This window comes from Bufo gargarizans, chromosome 1 (genome assembly GCF_014858855.1).
Source record: "Bufo gargarizans isolate SCDJY-AF-19 chromosome 1, ASM1485885v1, whole genome shotgun sequence".
NCBI lineage: Eukaryota > Metazoa > Chordata > Amphibia > Anura > Bufonidae > Bufo > Bufo gargarizans.
In genome coordinates, this window is record NC_058080.1 from 594,968,388 (window position 1) to 594,994,195 (window position 25,808).

At 41.9% G+C, this 25,808-nt stretch overlaps 1 protein-coding gene across 1 annotated transcript in view; it reads right to left on the reverse strand.

Annotated features, from left to right (window-relative positions):
• The window catches only part of CHSY3 (chondroitin sulfate synthase 3), a 347,641-nt gene that overhangs the window by 296,939 nt on the left and 24,894 nt on the right, over positions 1-25,808 (reverse strand). The window contains exon 2 of the mRNA XM_044290996.1: positions 9,602-9,885. Within this exon, the coding sequence (XP_044146931.1) occupies positions 9,602-9,885 (284 nt within the window). The remainder of the gene's footprint in view (positions 1-9,601; positions 9,886-25,808) is intronic.

Sequence of the window (25,808 nt, forward strand, 5' to 3'; positions counted from 1 at the left end):
TACATTGCCTGCACTGCACAGAGATCATCAAGTGCTCAGGTGCATTAGATTTTTGCAGTGGAAAGTCCATAACAAGAATTCCATTAAGGTCAACTGGCATCCATACCTCACTCTGGCATCCATACCTCACTCTGAAAAGGCTAACACTCTAGATAACAGGGACAAGACATGCAGTGATAAGACCAAATGCTGATCCTTCAAGTAAACCAGCGTATGAGTCAATCATTTGGCCTTGTATGAGTGTGACTATGCCTCCGCAGCAGAAGTAGTGGGCTCCTTGTGATGCATTTCATTGATTTGTGGCTAATTCCAACAGTCAGTGATTGTCTCGTATGTATCCACCGGATAAGTTATTGATGCATTCCTTCAAATGTATTACACTTCACATGAAGGAACCTTGTGCTTTTGTACATCTTTGTGAAGGTCTGTAACATTTTAACAACCAAAAATTCTTGAAAGCCCTAAGTGCATTTGAAGGCTGTATGGTTAAACTACTTTCTCAATACACACGGTTATTATTTTTGGGCTCAAGCATGTTTACCTCCCCGCCACTTAGTTCTGACCCTTTTCAGTCAAACGTACCGTTCGCTGTGCTTGGATGGGGGGCCATGTGCAATGCTGCAACCAATGCCTGGCTGCAGAGGTGACTTAATGAGGGGGCAGAATTTTAAAATGTATAAAACGTTGATCAACCCCTTTAAAAGGATTTTTCAGGAATGTATCAAATGGGTTGCCAACACTTCTAGAGCTGCTTGGGGAGAGTCTCACTATACTGTGCTCCATCACTGCACAGTGATGAGATGCGCTGTCAGGCTGCTCAGCCTGACAGCATATCTCATGTATGATCACACCAGGGCTACCTACTGTAGAGCAGGAACTCTGCTCTACAATAGTAATGATGAGATCCTCTGTCATGGCTAAGGCCTAACATGAACGGGAAGGAGGAATGTGATCCTCAACCCCCTCTAAGCAGCTGTAGAAGTAGAGGCAACCCATCCTAGTCGCATTCTAGGACGGGCTGCTAGAAGCCATTTCAATATATTATTTAAGCATCTGTCTAGGCAGAGGTGCTGCTGTAGCAAGGAAAGGGAGTACAAAGTACTTGTCCACTTCTGCAGAGATTGAGGGAAGGAGCAGCTACCTGCAGGTGCAGAATAATGTTGGATTTCAGGAAGAAGCAGATGAAGGTGGAGAAGGGGGAACATTGCTGTGACCACCTGGGAATCTGTGAGGCCAGGCCTACACATCCTGGTTAGACCACCCTGTAATGTGTAGCCACTCAAGGTTTTATTAGGAAGGTACAAAGATTTTCTGCATAGCTTTCTACCATGACGTTCCCCAATTTGACCCTGTCAGAAGATGCTTGATAGTATTTCCTAGAATGCCTAACTAATGCACAGCCAAGAGGGGAAGACACGCCATCATAAAACAAAAGATAACTCATTACTGAACACATACATCCACCGTGATTCCAGGTGAGTAATGGTGCGTCTCATTATTTTATGGCATAAAATGCCTTTAAGGCTATATCTCATCTCGTTTTGCAAGGCGTGCCATGAACATAATCTAACCAGGTGAGCAGCCCTATTAAGGGAGGGGGGGACATCTCATTCAGGCCAAAACGCGCGCCAGGGTTGGTGCCATCCTGGAGGAGGCACATTATGGGTAATTGATTCTGCCTTTTGTATTATGTATAATGCACATGCACTTTAGTTCTTAGGCTACTTTCACACTCGCGTTTGGTGGGGATTCGTCATGGATCTGCACACACGGATCCGTTCAGATAATACAACCGTCTGCATCCGTTCAGAACGGATCCGTTTGTATTATCTGTAACATAGCCAAGACAGATCCGTCATGAACACCATTGAAAGTCAATGGAGGATGGATCCGTTTTCTACTGTGCCAGATTGTGTCATAGAAAAGACATCTGTCCCCATTGACTTACACTGTGTGTTAGAACGGATCCGTTTGGCTTAGTTTCATCAGACGGACACCAAAACGCTAAAACTAGCGTTTTGGTGTCCGCCTCCAGAGCGGAATGGAGACGGAACGGAGGCAAACTGATGCATTCTGAGCAGATCCTTTTCCATTCAGAATGCATTAGGGCAAAACTGATCCGTTTTAGACCGCTTGTGAGAGCCCTGAACGGATCTCACAAACAGAAAGCCAAAACGCCAGTGTGAAAGTAGCCTAAATTATATGTTGGAGCAGTATGAATTAGTACCATTGTGCCTCCCACTAGTTGATGTCGCCTTTTCCCTGCCCTTGTATATTATTGACTTCATGCGGTCTGGTAGTCCTTTATAGGTATTTGTTTTTAAACTAAGATAACATACAGCATTTTAGTACAATTTCCCCAAGCCATTTTCCTACATGCAGTTACTAACAGTGTACAGTATGTTCCAGAAGGCTCTATCTTTCATAACTGGTCAGCAGATAGAAATCACCAGCAAAGAAGAAAGAATAGTACTCTGTGTACTGGGAGAAGCAGCATTTATGGATCAAAAATTAAACTTTTTACGCAAAGACCAGGGGTGGACAGGCAACAGACCCTACAGAGAAATTTCCTGGTGGGACGATGCCTAGAGGGCCGCCCGAGCTCATGGCTGCCAGCTGGGTACAAAATGATCTGATGCTCTCAACATTATTAAATGTTAGAAGCATCAGGTACTCGTGTACCTGGCCAGCTACCGGAGGTGCCTTCCTTCAGGACAGTGATACAGTTGCTGCACAGTGTGTGTATGATGTGCTGCACTGTGGTATTTGGTTCTGCTGAGGCAGTATGATGTGCTGCACTGTGGTATTTGGTTCTGCTGAGGCAGTATGATGTGCTGCACTGTGGCATTTGGTTCTGATGGGGGCAGTATGATGTGCTGCACTGTGGCATTTGGTTCTGATGGGGGCAGTATATTGTGCTGCACTGTGGTATTTGGTTCTGCTGAGGTAGTATGATGTGCTGCACTGTGGCATTTGGTTCTGCTGAGGCAGTATGATGTGCTGCACTGTGGCATTTGGTTCTGATGGGGGCAGTATATTGTGCTGCACTGTGGTATTTGGTTCTGCTGAGGCAGTATGATGTGCTGCACTGTGGTATTTGGTTCTGCTGAGGCAGTATGATGTGCTTCACTGTGGTATTTGGTTCTGCTGAGGCAGTATAATGTGCTGCACTGTGGTATTTGGTTCTGCTGAGGCAGTATGATGTGCTGCACTGTGGTATTTGGTTCTGCTGAGGCAGTATGATGTGCTGCACTGTGGTATTTGGTTCTGCTGAGGCAGTATATTGTGCTGCACTGTGGTATTTGGTTCTGCTGAGGCAGTATGATGTGCTGCACTGTGGTATTTGGTTCTGCTGAGGCAGTATGATGTGCTGCACTGTGGTATTTGGTTCTGCTGAGGCAGTATGATGTGCTGCACTGTGGTATTTGGTTCTGCTGGGGCAGTGTATTGTGCTGCACTGTGGTGTTTGGTTCTGCTGGGGCGGTATATTGTGCTGCACTGTGGTATTTGGTTCTGCTGAGGCAGTATAATGTGCTGCACTGTGGTGTTTGGTTCTGCTGAGGCAGTATAATGTGCTGCACTGTGGTATTTGGTTCTGCTGAGGCAGTATAATGTGCTGCACTGTGGTGTTTGGTTCTGCTGAGGCAGTATAATGTGCTGCACTGTGGTGTTTGGTTCTGCTGAGGCAGTATAATGTGCTGCACTGTGGTATTTGGTTCTGCTGAGGCAGTATGATGTGCTGCACTGTGGTGTTTGGTTCTGCTGAGGCAGTATAATGTGCTGCACTGTGGTGTTTGGTTCTGCTGAGGCAGTATAATGTGCTGCACTGTGGTATTTGGTTCTGCTGAGGCAGTATAATGTGCTGCACTGTGGTGTTTGGTTCTGCTGAGGCAGTATAATGTGCTGCACTGTGGTGTTTGGTTCTGCTGAGGCAGTATAATGTGCTGCACTGTGGTATTTGGTTCTGCTGAGGCAGTATAATGTGCTGCACGGTGGTATTTGGTTCTGCTGGGGCAGTATATTGTGCTGCACTGTGGTATTTGGTTCTGCTGAGGCAGTATAATGTGCTGCACTGTGGTATTTGGTTCTGCTGAGGCAGTATAATGTGCTGCTCTGTGGTATTTGGTTCTGCTGAGGCAGTATGTTGTGCTGCACTGTGGTATTTGGTTCTGCTGAGGCAGTATAATGTGCTGCACTGTGGTATTTGGTTCTGCTGAGGCAGTATGATGTGCTGCACTGTGGTATTTGGTTCTGCTGAGGCAGTATAATGTGCTGCACTGTGGTATTTGGTTCTGCTGAGGCAGTATAATGTGCTGCACTGTGGTGTTTGGTTCTGCTGAGGCAGTATAATGTGCTGCACTGTGGTATTTGGTTCTGCTGAGGCAGTATAATGTGCTGCACTGTGGTGTTTGGTTCTGCTGAGGCAGTATAATGTGCTGCACTGTGGTGTTTGGTTCTGCTGAGGCAGTATAATGTGCTGCACTGTGGTATTTGGTTCTGCTGAGGCGGTATATTGTGCTGCACTGTGGTATTTGGTTCTGCTGAGGCAGTATAATGTGCTGCACTGTGGTGTTTGGTTCTGCTGAGGCAGTATAATGTGCTGCACTGTGGTATTTGGTTCTGCTGAGGCAGTATAATGTGCTGCACTGTGGTGTTTGGTTCTGCTGAGGCAGTATAATGTGCTGCACTGTGGTTTTTGGTTCTGCTGAGGCAGTATATTGTGCTGCACTGTGGTATTTGGTTCTGCTGAGGCAGTATGATGTGCTGCACTGTGGTGTTTGGTTCTGCTGAGGCAGTATAATGTGCTGCACTGTGGTGTTTGGTTCTGCTGAGGCAGTATAATGTGCTGCACTGTGGTATTTGGTTCTGCTGAGGCAGTATAATGTGCTGCACTGTGGTGTTTGGTTCTGCTGAGGCAGTATAATGTGCTGCACTGTGGTGTTTGGTTCTGCTGAGGCAGTATAATGTGCTGCACTGTGGTATTTGGTTCTGCTGAGGCAGTATAATGTGCTGCACGGTGGTATTTGGTTCTGCTGGGGCAGTATATTGTGCTGCACTGTGGTATTTGGTTCTGCTGAGGCAGTATAATGTGCTGCACTGTGGTATTTGGTTCTGCTGAGGCAGTATAATGTGCTGCTCTGTGGTATTTGGTTCTGCTGAGGCAGTATGTTGTGCTGCACTGTGGTATTTGGTTCTGCTGAGGCAGTATAATGTGCTGCACTGTGGTATTTGGTTCTGCTGAGGCAGTATGATGTGCTGCACTGTGGTATTTGGTTCTGCTGAGGCAGTATAATGTGCTGCACTGTGGTATTTGGTTCTGCTGAGGCAGTATAATGTGCTGCACTGTGGTGTTTGGTTCTGCTGAGGCAGTATAATGTGCTGCACTGTGGTGTTTGGTTCTGCTGAGGCAGTATAATGTGCTGCACTGTGGTATTTGGTTCTGCTGAGGCAGTATAATGTGCTGCACTGTGGTATTTGGTTCTGCTGAGGCAGTATAATGTGCTGCTCTGTGGTATTTGGTTCTGCTGAGGCAGTATGATGTGCTGCACTGTGGTATTTCGTTCTGCTGAGGCAGTATGATGTGCTGCACTGTGGTATTTGCTTCTGCTGAGGCAGTATAATGTGCTGCACTGTGGTGTTTGGTTCTGCTGAGGCAGTATAATGTGCTGCACTGTGGTATTTGGTTCTGCTGAGGCAGTATAATGTGCTGCTCTGTGGTATTTGCTTCTGCTGAGGCAGTATAATGTGCTGCACTGTGGTGTTTGGTTCTGCTGAGGCAGTATAATGTGCTGCTCTGTGGTATTTGCTTCTGCTGAGGCAGTATAATGTGCTGCACTGTGGTATTTGGTTCTGTTGGGGCAATATTATGTGCTGCACTGTGGTATTTGGTTCTGCTGAGGCAGTATGATGTACTGCACTGTGGTGTTTGGTTCTGCTGAGGCAGTATAATGTGCTGCACTGTGGTGTTTGGTTCTGCTGAGGCAGTATAATGTGCTGCACTGTGGTATTTGGTTCTGTTGGGGCAATATTATGTGCTGCACTGTGGTATTTGGTTCTGCTGAGGCGGTATTTTATACTGCACTATGGATTTGCTAGCTCACCTTCTGTCGTCCCTACCTACTTGTGCTGCCCTGCCTTCTATCAGTTTGGATCCATCTACAACATGGGGCCACTTTTAGTTGTTTTTTTCCAGGGCCACTTTTAAGTTCCCAATCCGTCCCTGGAATAGATCCAAAGCTCTTGTCTTCAAAGAACCGTGTAGGACATTTATTTTCCTCTCCGCGCCATAAAACTGATGCCTAAAATTGCAAAGTTTGGCTTACGTTGTGCCTGCACAAAATGTTGCAACTTTGTGGGGGTTTTACGCTTGGTGCCTGTAAAACGGCTAGGGCAGTGCTAAAGCCCGCCCATCAGAGCCGATGACATCGCCGAACACACTGCTGGGCCGAAGCCTCCGCCCGTCAATGTGTTATAGTAAAAAAAAGAGCCCTTGCCCTGTGCGAACCCAGGGCAAAGGAGAGCATCGGAGCATGAAATGCTCCGATGCTAACATCAGGGGCGCTGCCTGGGTGAAATTATGGGTATGTCCGGGTTCAGCTCTGAACCCGGACAACCCCTTTAACAACTTCTAGAAGGGTATAATCAGGGACATAATATCAGAGCTGTTTTCAGATACATTTTATATCACACAGCTCTGATATTTAATCTTACCTATAACTATAGATGCTGGAATTGTGTTTGTTGTGAAATGGCTGGAGAAACACATTTATGGCTCTTTTGCCCTTTTCAAATTATCCTTCTTTGTAAATGAACAAGCTCAAGTACAAAATAAAACTGTACAGCAACCACCAGGGAGGACATACTATTCCGCTACTAGGTGACTCCCCACAAATAGAGAAAAATGTAATTGCATTTTAAAGTCTAATGAATGCGATATCATAGAATCATGACGCTATCATTAGCACTGCAGATGCATTACAATAATTAGACTGCATTTCAGTGGCTTCTCATATTAGGCAATGTTGTATGTCGTACTGTATTCAGCAGGATCTAATCCGATATTGCTGTAGTGATGTTTACAGATTCATTCCCTTTATGAAAATTACACATATAACTTAATATGTAAAACCCCAGCGTGGGCTGGATATGTTTTATTGAGAGCCATACATATTACAGTGCAAGAAACCCTCTGTTACTTTATGAGGTGATATAATAAAACAAGCCCCTTATGACTCGTTTATATTTTAATGGCTGCATGTGTAACTTACATTAGTGCAATTTGCTTATCCGCTCCTGTCTGGTCCCCTCCTGTGTGACTGACACTCTAATTTTCCAGCTCGCACTTATGATTGGATGTCAGAATCTCATGCCCACTGATGCCCTGCTATTTCAGGCGGGCACAGGAGCCGCTCCTCTCACCCTGCGTCGCTTCATTGAACCTCACTTCACTCTGCAGTACTGCAAGGGTTAATAGCCTCCTGGGCTCGGTGTGCTGCTGCTGGACTGTTTCCAATTTCCTAATTAGTATGCTGTAGTGTTTCTTTCACTCTTTGGCCCCATTCACATGTCTGCGTGACGGCTGTGTCCATTTTTGCGGACCGCAGATCCGTAAAACATGGACACTGGCCTGCATTGCAAACCCACTGACTTCAATGTGGCCAAAGCTGTAGGATTCCGTCTGGCGTCTATGATAGAAGAAAGACGCCAGTCGAAATCCTCCGGGAGGGCTGCAAAGGTTAATGCAACCCTCTAGTTCAAGAAAAAAAAATCTTACTTTCATGGTGCCCTCCTTACATCCTTTTAGTTGCAGATCCGTTAATTGTCTGCTCTTTTCTCTCAGCACATCCTCTGCGCCTTGATAGACCGGACCAGGCAGTGTAAGGGCTCATGCACAGGACTGTATGTATTTTGCGGTCTGCAAAACACGGATCTGCAAAAAAAACTGATGACATCTGTGTGATATCCGTGTTGCATTTATTTATTTTTTTGTTCTTTGTGGATCCGTTGTAACAATGCCTGTCCTTGTCCGCAAAATGGACAAAAATAGGGCATGTTCCATTTATTTGCAGAATGGAAATTTTTTTTTTTGCACACCCATTACGGACCTGTAAGAAAACGGAACAGAAAAATAATACAAATACGTTTGTGTGCATGAGCCCTAAACGAGATCACGCCTGGCTCTGACTTCTCCTAAAGTCAAAGTGCTGAGGGCGCGGCAGTTGCAGAGAGAGCAGAGCCTCTAGGTGTAACAGCAACACCCCCATTGCTCCTAGGGGCTCATTTGCATATAACAAAACATCATTTTTCTCAGTAATGCGGGCACATATGAACATGGGACCAACACAGATGCCTTCAACTGCCAAGCGCACATGTAACAGGTCAGCCAGTGTCATAGGTACAAATCTGCTAATAGATGCCCTTTGCAACGATCTTCTGAATATCTCACTACTGAAATACCCACTGGCAGTCACATATTGAATATGATTTGCAGACCATGCTTGGAAAATCCTCAAAATAGATTTATTTCATGAACATCTGCAGAATTTAGTTAAAAGGTCCCATCTATGTTATGCTTTGTTAGCTGCCTTGAGACCCTTGAAACCACAGGTCATGACTAAACACTATGGGGGAGATTTATTTAAAGTGGTGAAAAGGAAAACTGACCACACCAACCCATCAGATTCCACCTTTCACTTTTTAGACTGTTAGAAAATGAAAGGTGGAATCTGATTGGTTGCAATGGGCAACTAAGCCAGTTCTACTTTACACCAGCTTTGATAAATCTCCTCCTATGAGAGAAATACACACACAGTACAACACAGTCCAGACGTTAATATTTTAAGAAATTCTTCACCCATAATACATAATAAATACTGGCAAGTCAACACATTTGTGCAAATCTGTGATTTTTTTTTTACACCTAATGGAAACCAGGAGATTAAATTCAGCCATCTTATCAGTACTGCACTATCCAAAACTAATTTCATTTCATCCCTCAAGTCTTTCTCATAGCCTGAAGTATTAATCAGAAAACTGAAGACATTTCACGACTTTGCATCTACAGGTCATTTTCTGCGCATCTTAACATTTCAGTAAATTTGTTAAAACATATATAGCAATCTTCTTTCCTCTGCGTAAGTGTCCCTTAAAATGAGAAGTCGTAACCACAGACCAGTAATGCAAGAAGACTGATACACAGCCTGGCATCAATGTAGCTGACGACGCTAGACTGTAAGTGAAATGCCATAAAAGAAACAGAAGAATCTCTTTAAGAACTTCCATAAGTCCTTCCAGCTTTTAAAACAAACCTATCAGCAAGGGACCTACAATATCTGGACCTACCGAGAGAAAGAGCAATTCCCAAGACAGTGGGTAAACAGGATTGGAAATAATGATAATGTACAGTACAATCAACTAAGTGTCTCACCCAAGATCTAAAGTTCTTGTGTCCCTGGGATAAAATGAGGGACCTTGACAGTGATTGAGAGCTGTGGGTCCATACTTTGGTCCCAGATGCTAAATCAATCTTATCGAATGAATCCATTTATTCAAAATAATGTGAATACATTACATATTAAGAATTAGCGTGATGCAGACTTACCTCATAGGACCAAACACACTGAGTTCCACCAAATCGCCGCACACATCTACCCACTTCCACATCTTCATGAGTTGTATACATTTCACGGAGACATTCACCAATGTGTGGCACCATCCTTCGCAATACCTCTCTGCTAAAGATCATCCCTGGTCCTCCCATGCAGAAATTTTCTCCAGGTTCAAGTCCAAGTTTTCCAAGTTCTTCAATATTACCAAGACCTGTTTGACCCAAATAAAGTGGTTTGCTGCTGTTCAGAGATCTCAGAAATTGTTCAAGTTTGTCACCTGTTGGATGAGAATAATAAACAACGGTTACTTACGTATACCGTATATCTACGCAATCAATACAGAAAAACATTCTCTAAATATATCCTTTAAAATAGGTTTTACCCACACAGTAAGTGATAGGGTGTCACTAGGATATACCACTACCTATTGGTGGGATATTACTGCCATGACTGCTGACTGATCTTACAATGAAGGGGCTCATGATGGCTAGAATCATCAGTGTCAGGAAGAAAAGCCAAAAAGTCTTTGGTTCCTTCTTCTCTAGGTTAGCAGAAGTCTAACATAAGATGACAAGTATAATTCTTGAAGGCATCACTAGTGGTATGTCAAGTAAATACAGAGATTTTCTTTTTCTTTTGTAAATGTACAGCATGTTAAAGAGCATCTGTTAGCATGATGAACTCATCCCTGTAGGAATCCACTCTGTCATTTTGGAGACAATACTACTTATATTTTTATGCTAATGAGGAGGTTGGGGCACAGAAGGGCAGGTCTATCCACTCGAGCACAGAAGGGCAGGTTTATCCCCTCGAGCACCACTTCACCTCAGCATTTCAGCCTTAGTTCCTTCCCACCCTCCATCCGATCTATAGGGCCAGGCATCATGTGTTCTGATCCCTGGCCCTGAAATCTCACACATGATGTGAAAGCCCTGAAATCGCACACATGATGTGAAGCAATACTTTAGAGGCTAGGTCCCTCTTTTGGTGCTCCAAGCTCTTTATTAGCATAAAAATAAAACTAGTATTTTCTCTAAAATGACAGATCAGATTGCTACAAGACAGGCACTTAGCATAATCCACCTTACCAAGTCTGGTGTGTCTGGCTTAACAAGGACTGATCATGATGACAGGTGCTCTTTAAGTCAAATAGGCCATATTGTGTTTGGTTCTGAAGACTTCACTTACTGGACAAAAATACTGAATATACAAAGGTAATATTTTCGAAAGAGAATGAGCTTAAGTACAAGGAGTACAGCCTAAAACTGAACAAAAGGACAACAATCAAGAGTGAAATTGGGAGTAATTTTAGAAAACATTATTTTACCAATAATAGTACTCAGAGTATATGTAGCTGGTGGAATAAAATCAACTGTGAGCTTCAGTTTCAAGTTTCTCAAGTCTTGTTTGATATTACTATCATTGCTTCTGCATCTACTGCTCAGGCAAGGAGCGGAACAAAACAGCCCAGCATATATAAGAGAGATGATGAGCTCTTTAGTAAAAAACACTGAATACAGAGCAAAAAGGGAATTAATCCTTGCAGTGCTGCAGTAATACACACACAGAAAGAGACCTTGCAGCCTGGTTGCAGGTTACAGCATGGGACACAGGAGTGGAAGCTAGGCGCCCGTGCCCTCCTCGGATAGAGGGATGGCGGAATGCACAGAGTGTATCCATGACACGTATTGATTTATAATGAGGTTCATCAGATGTTCAGTGCAAAACTAGCACTGCAGGGTCTGCTATTCCTGCTGTGAACACCAAATCACTAATGAGACAGAAGAAAACTGAGATGGAAAAAAAATCTATTCTACAACAAAGCCTATTATAGTTCGAAAGAACCCCATAAGAAAACATTAGAACAGTTTTTTACCACCATCCCGTTTTGGACTACAAATTCAACATATTCACCAGTAAATTCTCCTTTTACTGTATAAACTGCTATTATTTGTTTTAAAATGACAGGGATCTGAGACCCTGAAAAATATACTATGATACTACAAGGTGTCTACTAATGCTATTATATGTTTTGGTCATACTTCTCATTTAGACCTCCCTTGAGCTTCACGCATCTCCTTCTCATACTCAGTTTTCATATGTCTGTGAACCTTATGCATATATATTTGAATGTGAGTAGCAGCTATGTTATAATATAGAGAAAAGACTTGTATTTAGAAGAATAAAATGCAGCAAAAAAAAAAAAAAACTGCACCAGGGAAGCCTTGGTGTAACCCATAGAAATAAATGAGCATTTATTCTTGAAGTATGTGCATATAAGCCATATACTAATATTTACCATCAAGGCTACTTTTTATTTGTGGAGCTATTCCTACTGGACTATGAATCTAGCTGCCGTAGTATTAACCAATGTTCCCAGCTTAAATATAACTGCAGGCAAACTGTTCTGTATTTCTTTGTGTTCTTTTACTTTATTATTCTTAGTGCTCTTTCCTTCAAATATCTTGTTCAGTCAACAGATCTCCACTAATTTTGTTGTGACCTACAGTGACTCCAAGCAACACAAATCATCTACAAGATGCTTCTATTGCACTGAAGCCATTCACTCAGGAGGAGCTGAGTAGATTGATATATAGTTCTGAAGAAAAAGGTTCCGTAAAACTTGCCGTAGAGTATCCAAGGTGCTGTCAATTTCAGTCATTTATGCCAGTTTGTGGTGTAAATATTGATAAATGTGCTGGGGCCACTGGTCCCACTCACATCCACCCCTCACCACACCACCTTTTGGAAACCCGGTGAGGACAGCACAAAAATGACAGTTTCAACTAAAAAAGTCACAATGGCATTTAAAAAGTTGCAAAACTGGAATACCACTATTAAGGGGGGAAAGATAAATTCCCCCATAGTATTTTCCTCACTCAACATTGTGCAAGTCTCAGGCTTCCATCCTTCTAGAAAGTGATCCACCATGTTCTAGCAGCTTCTCCTGACTGCTATATGTTAGGACTTACTTAGTGTGTATTAGTTCTGTGCTTAATTTTCTTTAATCTTCACTTTTTTAGTGGAAGGTTGACATTTTAAGGGCTACAGGACAATTACTGGTTTTATATAGAGTCCTGGGGTCAATACAATATTTTCAGCAATGTTGCCCTGGAATCAGTTAGTATTGTATTCTAAACAAGCGCAATGAGCAGCAGATTGTCGAGAAGAAAGCGTTCCTCCCTGACAGTCGGCTGCTCGCTCAGTGGAGGTGAAGCTCTGCATTTACATGCAGTGATCACCTCCACAGTATGAAAACGAGGGATCCCTATTGCAATCACTCATCCTCATGCAGCTGCATTGTTTCTGGGCAGCAGATAGCTGTTTAGAAACCTTTACACAGGCAGATTGTCGGGAACGAGCGTTAGCAGGAACATTTTTTCCCGATAATCTGCCCGATAACTGCAATGTCTAAATCCAACCTAAGGGATGACTGTTTAAAGATTGGTGCAATAATTGGTACAAACCGCTAGCCATTGGAACAATCTGGCCTACACACTCTCATAGACAGAAGGTCATTGGGCCAACCTGGTGACTTCCAAGTGAAGCTAGGCAGGGCTGCTTTCGAACCCCAATTGTCACACATTTATGGCGTACCCCAATGTCAATATTACATAAATGTATTAAGGTGTTCAATACACTTCATAGAATTCCCAATCTATACAATACAGTATGCCATGCTGAAATGAATGATGACAAAGTCTTTCAAGATATCAATCTTATCATCCTTGGCTACATGAACATTCTACAAGAGAATTTTCGACATCACTTCTGTGATGTGTTTAGTGCATTATGTCTGATCGCCTAATGCATATTTCTCTTTGAATTATATTTTACAGGTTTGGCTGCCTAAGGCTAGTTCTCACTTTTGATTGGGAAGTTGTGTCACTTAGCACTTGCCTATAGAAATGAAAAATATATAAACCTTTATCTTTGACTTAACCCCTTTTTTCGCTTTTGGGCAAACAAGGAATTGAAATGCAAAAGGTACTGCCACTGCTAGAATAAAAAACGGCAAATAAATATCTTTTCTACTTTGAACATGAAAGTGCATATTATTCTGATAGAAATGATAAAATCAAAGTACAGGCATAGTGAGCATCTCATAGTTCAACCAAACATATCCATAAACATAAAGCCAATGGTGAAAACTCAAGAACTGTGCTAATATATTAATAAGAATTACATATGTAGGTCAGATTGACTGCTCCCCCTACTTGTGTATAGGGAGAGGCCTGTCAATTAAGCTGAGCAGAGTGAGGAGAAGATCGGTTTTACGGTATGTTTTCTCTCAAACACCGGTAGGTTTCAGAGTAAACTGACCAAAGCCTATATTACACCAGGCGATTGCCGGGCCAATCACCACTAACAAGTGTTTGTATGAACGCTCGTTAACAATGATCTGGCAGTGTAATACTGCCGCCGATTACCGGATGAACGAGCAAACGCTCATTCTTCGGGTAATCCAAATCTTGTAACAGGTTTACAAATTATCTATTGCCAATAGCATATCACGATCTGCTGCCGGCAAACTACTGGACAGCATGGGGACAAACAATTGTATAACAATCGCTCCTCCCCATGCTGGGATAGGAGATTGCTGCATATAATAGCAGAGGTCTCCTCCGCTAGCAAGCAGGCAATTGCCGGGAGGAATGATTCAGATTGTCTAATACAGCCATAAGTTTCGTTCATTTCTTTCTAGAGCTATTCTTGTAGCAGAGCTGACCTTGTCTTTTTTGCACTACATTTCTCACAAGGCATTTTTTTCTTAGAACTGCAGATAAACTGACTATAGAATCTACTGGTCTCCACTGAGCTACATCAGCCATTTAAAAGGACACTCATCAGAAAGTGATATTTAACAAAAAAATACTCAATATTCATGGAAAACTATTTTATTTTAAATTATTGGCAGTTTTTTTATATTGTGGCAGACAACACAATTGATAAGATCCCCTATATAGGCGATCTATTGTCAGTTTACTGTTGCTGTGAGAGGAAAATGTTATCTAAAGGGTTATCTTCATCATTAAAGGGGTATGCCCATCTCAAACAATGGGGGCATATTGCTATTATATACCCTCATTGTCTAATAGGTGCACATCCTGCAGTGGCAGGGTTTGGGGTGGCCTCAAAGCTAGGCTGGGTCCCCGGACACCGTCGATGTGTCACAACGTGTTGCTGCTCTCCGGAAGGGATGGTAAGGCATGGTGCATCCTAATGGGAAATAAGTCCAGAGAGTCAGGGTCTGCAGTAACCAGGGTGCTTCTTTATTAGAAGAATTCAGGTACAAAACAATACATACGAGGCATTGGGCTGACTTCTCCAGTCTCCTCCCTGGCAGAAGAAGGGTTTGATGCTGAGGAAAGGCCTGAGCTAGCTGTCCCTCTTTCTCTTCAGAAGGCTGGTACCCTGGTCCAAGGCTGGTGATCCATGGTCAGTGCCAACGTATCCCCGTCTCAAAAGTCTTCTTCTGGTCACTCAGTAGTCTGGCAGAGTCTCCTCCCTGGAAGAAGGGTTTGATGCTGAGGAAAGACCTTAGCTAGCTGTCCCTCTCTCTCTCTCAGAAGGCTGGTACCCTGGTCCAAGGCTGGTGATCCATGGTCTGTGCCAGCGTATCCCCATCTCAAAAGTCTTCTTCTGGTCACTCAGTAGTCTGGCAGAGTCTCCTCCCTGGAAGAAGGGTTTAATGCTGAGGAAAGGCCTTAGCTAGCTGTCCCTCTCTCTCTCAGAAGGTTGGCATCCTAGGTCAAGGGCCCACAGTCTGTGGCTCCTTGGTCACAGGGCTAGTGACCCATGGTCTGTGACTCAGCGTCCCCATCTTACCATCTTCTTCTGGTCACTTATGCAGGCTCAGCACAAACAGATACACTGTTTCAGCTCCCGTCTGGTATAGACTTACATTAGAGCTTCAATGATACTCAATGATAATGACACAGCAGATTTTCCAGACAAAAACAAGTTTCCAGACATAACAACATAGCTAAAAACAAGCATTTAAAAGGTCAGGCTGTCTGCTTTTTGGTGGTAAACAAGCCTGGGTTCGTCCCTCCAAAACATGGTGGTAAATAAGTCTAGGTTTTCCCTCCAAAACATGGTATTCTTTAAACCCTATGGCAGCTGTGGAAAATGACCAGCTTCTCAATCAAAGCCCTAACAGTCTTTCAGTATTCATTAACCCTTTCCACAGAGCCATGTAAATACAGTGATAATGAACAGGATATATATCACAACATATAAAATGCAGTTACACAGTATTAAACAGTATAAGGTAACCCTTTCAAGAGAAATAAAGTAAGAAGTTTTAACTTTGCATAGTGGATATAAGCAAATATCCACAAATGTCCACAAATGTCCAAATGTCAAAGTACTCCCTGCTCTAGGGCACTACAGTCCCACCTCTGGTGCCCACACCTATTTCATAAACAGAGTCTTACCAGTCACGGAGGGCGCACCGTGGATGCGTGGCCGCCCTCCATTAATTTCTATGGGGCCGCCGAAAATAGCCGAGCTCTGGCTAGGCTATTTTCATTGGCTCCACAGAAATAAATGGGAGCAGTGGCCATGCAAGCATGGTGCGCCCTCCGTGACTTTCAAGGCTCTGTCATTGGCTGCACTTATAAAAGGCGCTCACCTTTTCAAAAGTATTGTGCCTAGGACAAAAAATACTTTCAAGTGATAATCTTTGCTTACTGTATATGTTGCATGGATATATTCTAAAAGACATTGCAAATCTACAGTTGACGGTAATAAAAGCTGGTTTTGCAAAAAACCTAGGTCACCTGTGCAGGCAGAATCCCAGGTCATCAATTTGTCTTTTTTTATCTCTACTGTATGGCCAAAATAAGGGGGTCGTTCATCCTATGGGGTCTTTCAGTAAACCCCTCTCATTGCCCTGCGGAGGGAAGCATACTTACCTACGCCTGGCCACTGGGTCCCGACTTCTGCACCCCCCTGCAGCGCTTGGTTCCCCTCCTCTGAACATCCAGTTTGATGACACTGTAGCCAATGATTGGCCACATCGGTGACAGTTCCTCCCTTGCGTCATAATTTAGGACTCTGATCTACTCAGGACCTGTCAGAGCCCTACCTGTAGATTCCAATCTACTGGTTTCTTACCTAAGGTAAATATATATGTATTATTGACCATAATAAAACTTAAATAGTTACTCCTTCATGGCTAAAGGTTTTCTATACATGTCGGTGAATTACATAAGGTCTAGACCGACTGTAAAATGAATGTTCTTAGATGAAAGGGCAGTTTTTTTATGATCATGCTCTAAGATTAAAGCAAGCTTTGATCATTTCAACCACATGAAATACACTCTTGACTTGAGTTCCTACTAAAGGAATACATAGAATTAACTGTCCTATTTAGTCACTTAAGTGATCATAGAAATCTACAGGAGTGAGCTATTGGGAACACTGACTTTTCTAGACAACTCTTTTTAATCTGACACTGTTGAAAGAACTGGGTATCATAATGAACAAGTATTCTGTATATCTGATATTGATGTAACTCCTACTCAGGAAAATGAAAAATGTGCTAAAACGTCAATGAAGGAGACAGAATATAAAAAGCAATGCAAAAGGAGTTTATGATGTGGGTTTTATTTTAAATGTTGGTCTAAATAGCGGCAATTCTGATGTACCCAATCTGGTGGCGCTTTGGTACAACTTATCTTTTACAAAAGCATTTTTTTTCCTTTGGAAGTGAAGATATATGAGAAGTTCTCCCATCATACAGCTTAAATACAAAGTAAAGAAATATCAGATTTATATATAGAGAGAAAAAAATGGGAATCAGCACAAGAAATATAAAAAAAAAACTAGAAGTTAAAATATTTAAAAAAAAACTATTAAATTAAAAACTAAAATCTGAACGTTGTCTATGTGAGATGGTACAGTATAAGGGGAGAAGATATGGGACACTGGAGACAGAGATCTTCTGTGTGGTGATAACTGTTCTCTACGGCTACTTTCACACATGCGGTTTTCTTTCAGGTTTTGAGATCCGGCAGAGGATCTCAAAACCGGAGGAAAATGCTTTAATTCGATTTAATATAACTGGCTGCATCCGTTCTGTAGTATTAAATCGAAAATGAACATACCGAACCCGGCACTAACACCGTTATAAGTCAATGGGCTTTGTATTAATCCAAAATAAAACGGATCCAGCACAATTGATTTAAATTGTTTTTAGTGTTGGACCCGGCTTGTTCGCAAATTGGACACAAAACCGCAGTTTGCAGCAGTTTTGTGTCCAGTCACAGAACGCAACAAACCGGAACGGAATGAATTGTGATGCACTCTAATCCGGTTTGTCCAGTTTTGTCCCCATTGACAATTTCCTCCAGCTTTGAGGTCCTCTGCCGGATCTCAAAACCTGAAAGAAAAACTCATATGTGAAAGTAGCCTAACCCAGAAGAGCCCAATTGGTGGCTCATAAATATTCTTCTTAATTTCAACTTCTCTCCATTGTAATAATGAGAAACCTGTTTCATTAAGAACACAGTCTCCTTAATGTGGATGTCCATCTTTCAACACAATTTTCATAACTGTAATTGAAACTCTGTGCTAATCAATTGAATATATTATCTTTAGGGTATGATTACTAAATAGCAGATATGCTGTGGATTTTCCACCATAGAATTGTTTAGAAATCACAGTAGCAGCAACGTGGATAAGATTTTAGTAAAATTAAAATTGCATCATTTTCACTAATGATTGCACCCTTTGTCATGTAAGATCCAGATTTTGGCAAGGACTTTGTGCAGAAATGTGCAACTTTTTACACTTTACACCACTCTGGACTCATTTGGTTGCATGGCCTTCCATGGCCTGACAAATTTACTAAACTTACTAAACTATGAACCAGAGACTGCTATAAATGATAGAGTAAATATACAGTCAGGTCCATAAATATTTGGACATCGACACAATTGTAACATTTTTGGCTCTATACACCACCACAATGGATTTGAAATGAAACGAACAATATGTGCTTTAACTGCAGACTGTCAGCTTTAATTTGAGGGTATTTACATCCAAATCAGGTCAACGGTGGAATTACAAGGAATTACAACAGTTTGCATATGTGCCTCCCACTTAAGGGACCAAAAGTAATGGGACAATTGGCTTCTCAGCTGTTCCATGGCCAGGTGTGTGTTATTCCCTCATTATTCCAATTACAATCAGCAGATCCAAGGTCCAGAGTTCATTTCAAGTGTGCTATTTGCATTTGGAATCTGTTGCTGTCAACTCTCAACGTGAGATCCAAAAAGCTGTCACTATCAGTGAAGCAAGCCATCATTAGGCTGAAAAAACAAAACAAACCCATCAGAGAGATAGCAAAAACATTAGGCATGGCCAAAACAACTGTTTGGAACATTCTTAAAAAGAAGGAACACATCGGTGAGCTCAGCAACACCAAAAGACCCGGAAGACCACAGAAAACAACTGCTGTGGATGACCGAAGAATTATTTCCCTGGTGAAGAAAACACCCTTCACAACAGTTGGCCAGATCAAGAACACTCTCCAGGAGGTAGGTGTATGTGTGTCAAAGTCAACAATCAAGAGAAGACTTCACCAGAGTGAATACAGAGGGTTCACCACAAGAAGTAAACCATTGGTGAGCCTCAAAAACAGGAAGGCCAGATTAGAGTTTGCCAAACGACATCTAAAAAAACCTTCACAGTTCTGGAACAACATCCTATGGACAGATGAGACCAAGATCAGCTTGTACCAGAGTGATGGAAAGAGAAGAGTATGGAGAAGGAAAGGAACTGCTTATGATCCTAAGCATACTACCTCATCAGTGAAGCATGGTGGTGGTAGTGTCATGGCATGGGCATGTATGGCTGCCAATGGAACTGGTTCTCTTGTATTTATGACAAAAGCAGCAGGATGAATTCTGAAGTGTTTTGGGCAATATTATCTGCTCATATTCAGCCAAATGCTTCAGAACAATGACCCAAAGCATGCTGCAAAATGACAATGACCCAAAGCATGCTGCAAAAGCAACCAAAGAGTTTTTTAAAGGAAAGAAGTGGAATGTTATGCAATGGCCAAGTCGATCACCTGACCTGAATCCGATTGAGCATGCATTTCACTTGCTGAAAACAAAACTAAAGGAAAAAAGCCCCAAGAACAAGCAGGAACTGAAGACAGTTGCAGTAGCAGCCTGGCAGAGCATCACCAGGGATGAAACCCAACGTCTGGTGATGTCTATGCGTTCCAGACCTCAGGCTGTAATTGACTGCAAATGATTTGCAACCAAGTATTAAAAATTGAAAGTTTTATTTATGATTATTATTATTCAGTCCCATTACTTTTGGTCCCTTAACAAGTGGGAGGCACATATGCAAACTGTTGTAATTCCTACACCGTTCACCTGATTTGGATGTAAATACCATCAAATTAAAGCTGACCGTCTGCAGTTGAAGCACATCTTGTTCGTTTCATTTCAAATCCATTGTGGTGGTGAATAGAGCCAAAAATGTTAGTATACCAGCTAGAGAGTAAATCTATGCTTTCTGGTGTGTGGACTGCCAGAAGATGCACCAAATTTATTAAAAGGCCTGTACATCTTACTCCTGCATACGTCCTTCAATGTGTCCACAAATCCGGAGATGCGGAACGGAAGCATGGAACAGAAACTCACGGAAGCACTACGGAGTGCTTCCGTGGAGTTTCGTCCCGTACTTCCATTCTGCAAAAAGATCTTTTTGTGGAACGGGCGGATTGCAGACTCATTAAAGTGAATGGGTTTGTGATCCGCTGCGGCTGCCCCATGGTCGGTGTTCGTGCAAATTGCGGGCCACAGCACAGCCACGGGGCGCACACATTCATGTGCAGAAGGCCTAAGAGTAATGGCAAAGCCCCCGTTGCTCCTAGAGGCTAATTTGCATATAATAAAACATAGGTACAAATCTGCTGATAAATGCCCTTTAAGGATCCCTTCAGTGGGGAATATAAGTTTTTGAGCTCTGTATCATATAAATGTAGCTTTGTTGCTGGATTGCAGGGTGGCAAAGGAAGCAATATGGACAATCACAATACATTAGGAAGTGTCTTGTATTAACTTTCTATAAATGTCATTTGCTGAAGTGAGAGAAACCCTTTAATAGGTTATCTTTTACTCATATGTAAAAGACATCACATTGTGCCACTGTCATGAATGTAGAAATGAATAATATGGATAAATGAAACTGGTATCTGTTTGCTACAAGTACCAAAATGTGACAAAGCGGTTAATCTGTCTGTGTTTCCCTGTTAATAGAGATGAGCGAAGTATTGAAAAATTTGATTTGGCTGCTTCACAAAAATTGGCTGCTTTTTACAAAAAAAAAAATGTTTTGTGAGAAATTACTTCGTCACAAAGCACATTTCTTTGTAAGTACTGGGTGCAATGACAGGGAGCTCCCCATCATTGTACTCCTAAGATGCCCTGTTCATAGCTGATCGTGGCATCTGACAGCAATATTACAGTGTAACATTTTTTTTTAAAGTTAATAAAATCATACTTACCTCATCCATTTGATCTTAAAGAGCGAGACACCATTATCTTGACTGAAAATGTAGTGTGAAATCACGTGCGTCCCATGATGTAATCACGCCAGCCGGAATGGTGACATCATACGTCACTGCGCACAGGATTTTGCGTGAGATCTTTAATCAAGATGGTGGTGGCCAGCTCGTCACACTCAAAAGGATGAGGTAAGTATAATTTTTTAAAAAAATTTACCGCCATTCTGGGAAAATCTATTAGTTACCACGAAGCATGAGAAAATTCGGCTTTGCGGCGAATCTTCTTCGATTTGCTCAACACTACCTAATAACATTCTGGACCATTAGTTTACAGTCAGGGCCTCCCACTGTTAGCTGCATTATACAATATTTAAAAATACACTGAACAAAAATATAAACACAACACTTTCGGTTTTGCTCCCATTTTGCATGAGCTGAACTCAAACATCAAATATTGTTCACAAATCTGTCTAAATCTGTGTTAGTGGGCACTTCTCCTTTGCGGAGATAATCTATCCCACCTCACAGGTGTGGCATATCAAGGTGCTGATTAGACAGCATGAATATTGCACAGGTGTGCCTTAGACTGCCCACAATAAAAGGTCACTCTGAAATGTGCAGTTTGATCACACAGCTCAATGCCACAGATGTCGCAACATTTGAGGGAGCGTGCAATTGGCATGCTGACTGCAGGAATGTCTACCAGAGCTGTTGCCCGTGCAATGAATGTTCATTTCTCTACCATAAGCCGTCTCCAAAGGCGTTTCAGAGAATTTGGCAGTACATCCAACCGGCCTCACAACCGCAGACCACGTGTAACCACACCAGCCCAGGACCTCCACATCAAGAATGTTCACCTCCATCATCGTCTGAGACCAGCCACCCGGACAGCTGCAGCAAGAATCGGTTTGCATAACCAAAGAATTTCTGTCAAAAACCATCTCAGGGAAGCTCATCTGCATGCTCGTCGTCCTCATCGGGGTCTGGACCTGACTGCAGTTCGTCATCGTAGACCGAGTGGGCAAATGCTCACATTCAATGGCGTCTGGCACGTTGGAGAGGCGTTCTGTTCACGGATGAGTCCCTGTTTTCACTGTTTAAGGCAGATGGCAGACAGCGTGTGTGGAGTCGTGAGGGTGAGTGCTTTGCTGACGTCAATGTTGTGGATCGAGTGGCTCATGGTGGCGGTGGGGTTATGGTATGGGCAGGCGTATGTTATGGACAACGAACACAGGTGCATTTTACTGATGGCATCTTGAATGCACAGAGAAACCCTGACGAGATCCTGAGGCCCATTGTTGTGCCATTCATCCACAACCATCACCTCATGTTGCAGCATGATAATGCACGGCCCAATATTTCTAGGATCTGTACACAATTCCTGGAAGCTGAAAACATCCCAGTTTTTTCATGGCCAGCATACTCACCGGACATGTCACCCATGGAGCATGTTTGGGATGCTCTGGATCGGCGTATACGACAGAGTGTTCCAGTTCCTGCCAATATTCTGCAACTTCGCACAGCTGTTGAAGAGGAGCGGACCAACATTCCAGAGGCCACAATCAACAACCTGATCAACTGTATGCGACGGAGATGTGTTGCACTCCGTGAGGCATTTCAGAGTGTCCTTTTATTGTGGGAAGTCTAAGGCACTCCTGTGATGTGGGATGGATTATCTCAGCAAAGGAGAAGTGCTCGCTAACACAGATTTAGATAGATTTGTGAACAATATTTGAGAGTAATGGATCTTTTGTGTATGTAGAAAATGTTTCAGATCTTTGAGTTCAGCTCATACAAAATGGGAGCAAGTGTTGTGTTTATATTTTTTGCTCAGTGTACATAATGTTCCTGATCATTACACCAGAGTGAAGAACAGGCCATGCTGGCCTCAGTAGACCAGGGTCTATAGATTCCCCATGACTACTGAAAGTGCTGAATTCGTATAAAAAAGTAACTAATTACTACTGAAAGGGACTCATTCAACTTAATTCCTGCTCTGCTGGACCATGTGTGGGTACATGGTAATACGTATCAAACATGTTTTACAATTGCTTCAAAATCCACTTTGTTCATAATAAGTAAAAATAATATGATCTGAAATAAAAAGCTGAAATATTAATTAATATGTCCCGTCCCTTCAGTTCCTTCACATAAATATCAAAACATCAACACTCCAAAAAATCTTCATGACTGTAGAGGCTCTTGTAAGCAGTCCAATTTAACGCTATCTCTTCTCAATCTGCCTCTCAGCGGGATGAATTAAACTTAGATGAAATCCGTTAAAAATCAAGAAGCGGTACACAGAGCACTACCACTTCATTAAATGGAATATCTCTCTGCATCATCGAGAGCAACACCAAATCTTTATCAGTACCCAGACACAAATAATATATTTGACATTTAGGATGATAGTGGTAAACCAACAATGCGCCATTTCCACCATATACCTCAATTTCAGCCATATTGGACTAAAGACAGAAGATTCATACAGTATCACGTCATTCTAAGTTGAAGATGGTGAAATGCATAGGGATTATGAATAATGATGATTATTCCTTGGCAGAACTTCTGTATTGCAGGTCAAAGTTACCTGAATGGGTTTGAGCAGCAACATTTTGACTGGCTTCAGCAGTGAGATGTCCCCAAGTGGCACGTCACCACTGAAGCCATATCCACCTGGCAGAAGCAAGCTGGGGACTGGAAGATGGATGAGAGGAAGCCAGTACGCTGGACCAGAGTGGAGGACGGCAGGTACCCATAGTGATTCATGCTTCAGAACAAGTAAAAAAGTGATTTATTACCAGAAAACTGATTTACACCTACATGTAGTTCTATTAAACTATTTAAAAAAAATTAAAATCACCCCCTTTCCCCAGAATTAAGTTAATAAAAAAAATAAGATCACAGGCATCCCAAAATGCCTGTGATCCCAAAATGCCTGAACTATTAAAATGAATATAAAAATATTTATTCCATACAGCGAATGGAGTAAAAGAAAATAAAAAAATAAAAAAATCACACTCCATTTTTTCATTGCTTCACTCACGAAAAAAAATATTTTTTATAAAATGATCAAAAAGTCACACACACTCCAAAATGGTATCAATAAAAACTACAAACTGTCATGCAGGAAAAAATAAGTCCCTACACAGCTCTGTAGACGTAACCAAAAAAAAATAATTATAGGGGTCAGAATATGGTAATGAAAATAAATAAATAATTTTTGCCAACGTTTTTGAAGGTAACGGGTTCGTTTTACCACATAGAGAACGCCGTAGTGACAAATGTCCTGAAACTGTGGCACAATTCCATTTTTTTCCCAATTGCACCCTATTTGGAATTTTCTTTCAACTTCATACTACATCGTATGCAATAATAACTTGTCCTACAAAAGATAAGACTATGTGAAAGGAAAAATAAAAAGGTTATGGCTCTGGGACCCCTAGAGAGTAGGTGTTACACTGGCTAAAGCTATAGTCACTGGGGATATACGGCATGTGGAGGAGTCTAGGCATGTTTCATAAGAATTATTATTCAGCCAATTCTGTGCATCTCAATATACAATTATATGTCCTTCCCAATAAATAACTATTCCACATTACAGCAATAACTCCAATTACATTTCTGCTCTTCATACATTCATTTATTAGGATCCTTATTTGCAGACATGTCTTGCTTATGTGAAGCTGCCAAGTCACGTGGATGGAAATTGTTATTTGTTCAAGGATTCATTGTGCACATGGGATTCTGCCAGTTTTGTGCCGTTCCAATTTTATAAAAGAACGCATTGATTTACTTTCACATGAATCGATCGCATCCTTATCTGATATGGTGCAGATGGTTTCATTTTGTGATTTTTCAACAAGAAAACATTTGTTTTCTGCATGTTACCAGTATGTAGAGGTTCCTCTAGACAAGAACGGAAGAAAGGTTGAATTCATGATAAAAAATGTGCCTTTAGAACCATTTTGTTCAGCATTTGAATGGCTTTTTGAATATAAATTTCCTCATTATTAAACTACTACTGTTGAAGGACAATGGTGAATCTACTCTGCGCCTCGGTAATATATTATTTAATTACTTGCATAGCAATTCTTTAGTATACGCTTATTATCAGAACCACTACCATGGCTGACGTAACCAAGGTTGGTGGTGCAAAGGGACCCCTGTCACATCCATCCATCGACATACAGGTAGTACATATCAACCAATCAATCTCTTGATATATGTTAAACTACTGATAATGAGGAAAAACATTAGCTTTTTGAAAAATGTCCCTACTGTTGAAGTTGTAGACTTTCTCCAGCCTTTACTTCACCATATGTGTACAGCTCTTATGCAAATACAAGTCCCCATGGTAACAGACTACAAACAAACCCTGTGTAGTCTGATCATTCAGCCTTCTGTTCACTTCTTCCTGATATTCAGCGAGATGCAGGGAAGAAATTGAAAGCCATATAACTGCAGGATCAGACTAAATAGGCTTTCTTTGCAGTCTGTTAACATAAAAAATATATATATAGATCTGAATAGGAGCTGTAAACCAAAAATGGTGAATACTCAGTTACTTAGATTTTTAATAGAAACATGGAAGCAAGAGAAATGAATTATGAAGGTCTATTTACAAAAGGCTTCATGGCCCATATTTCCTATATCCATATTCCATA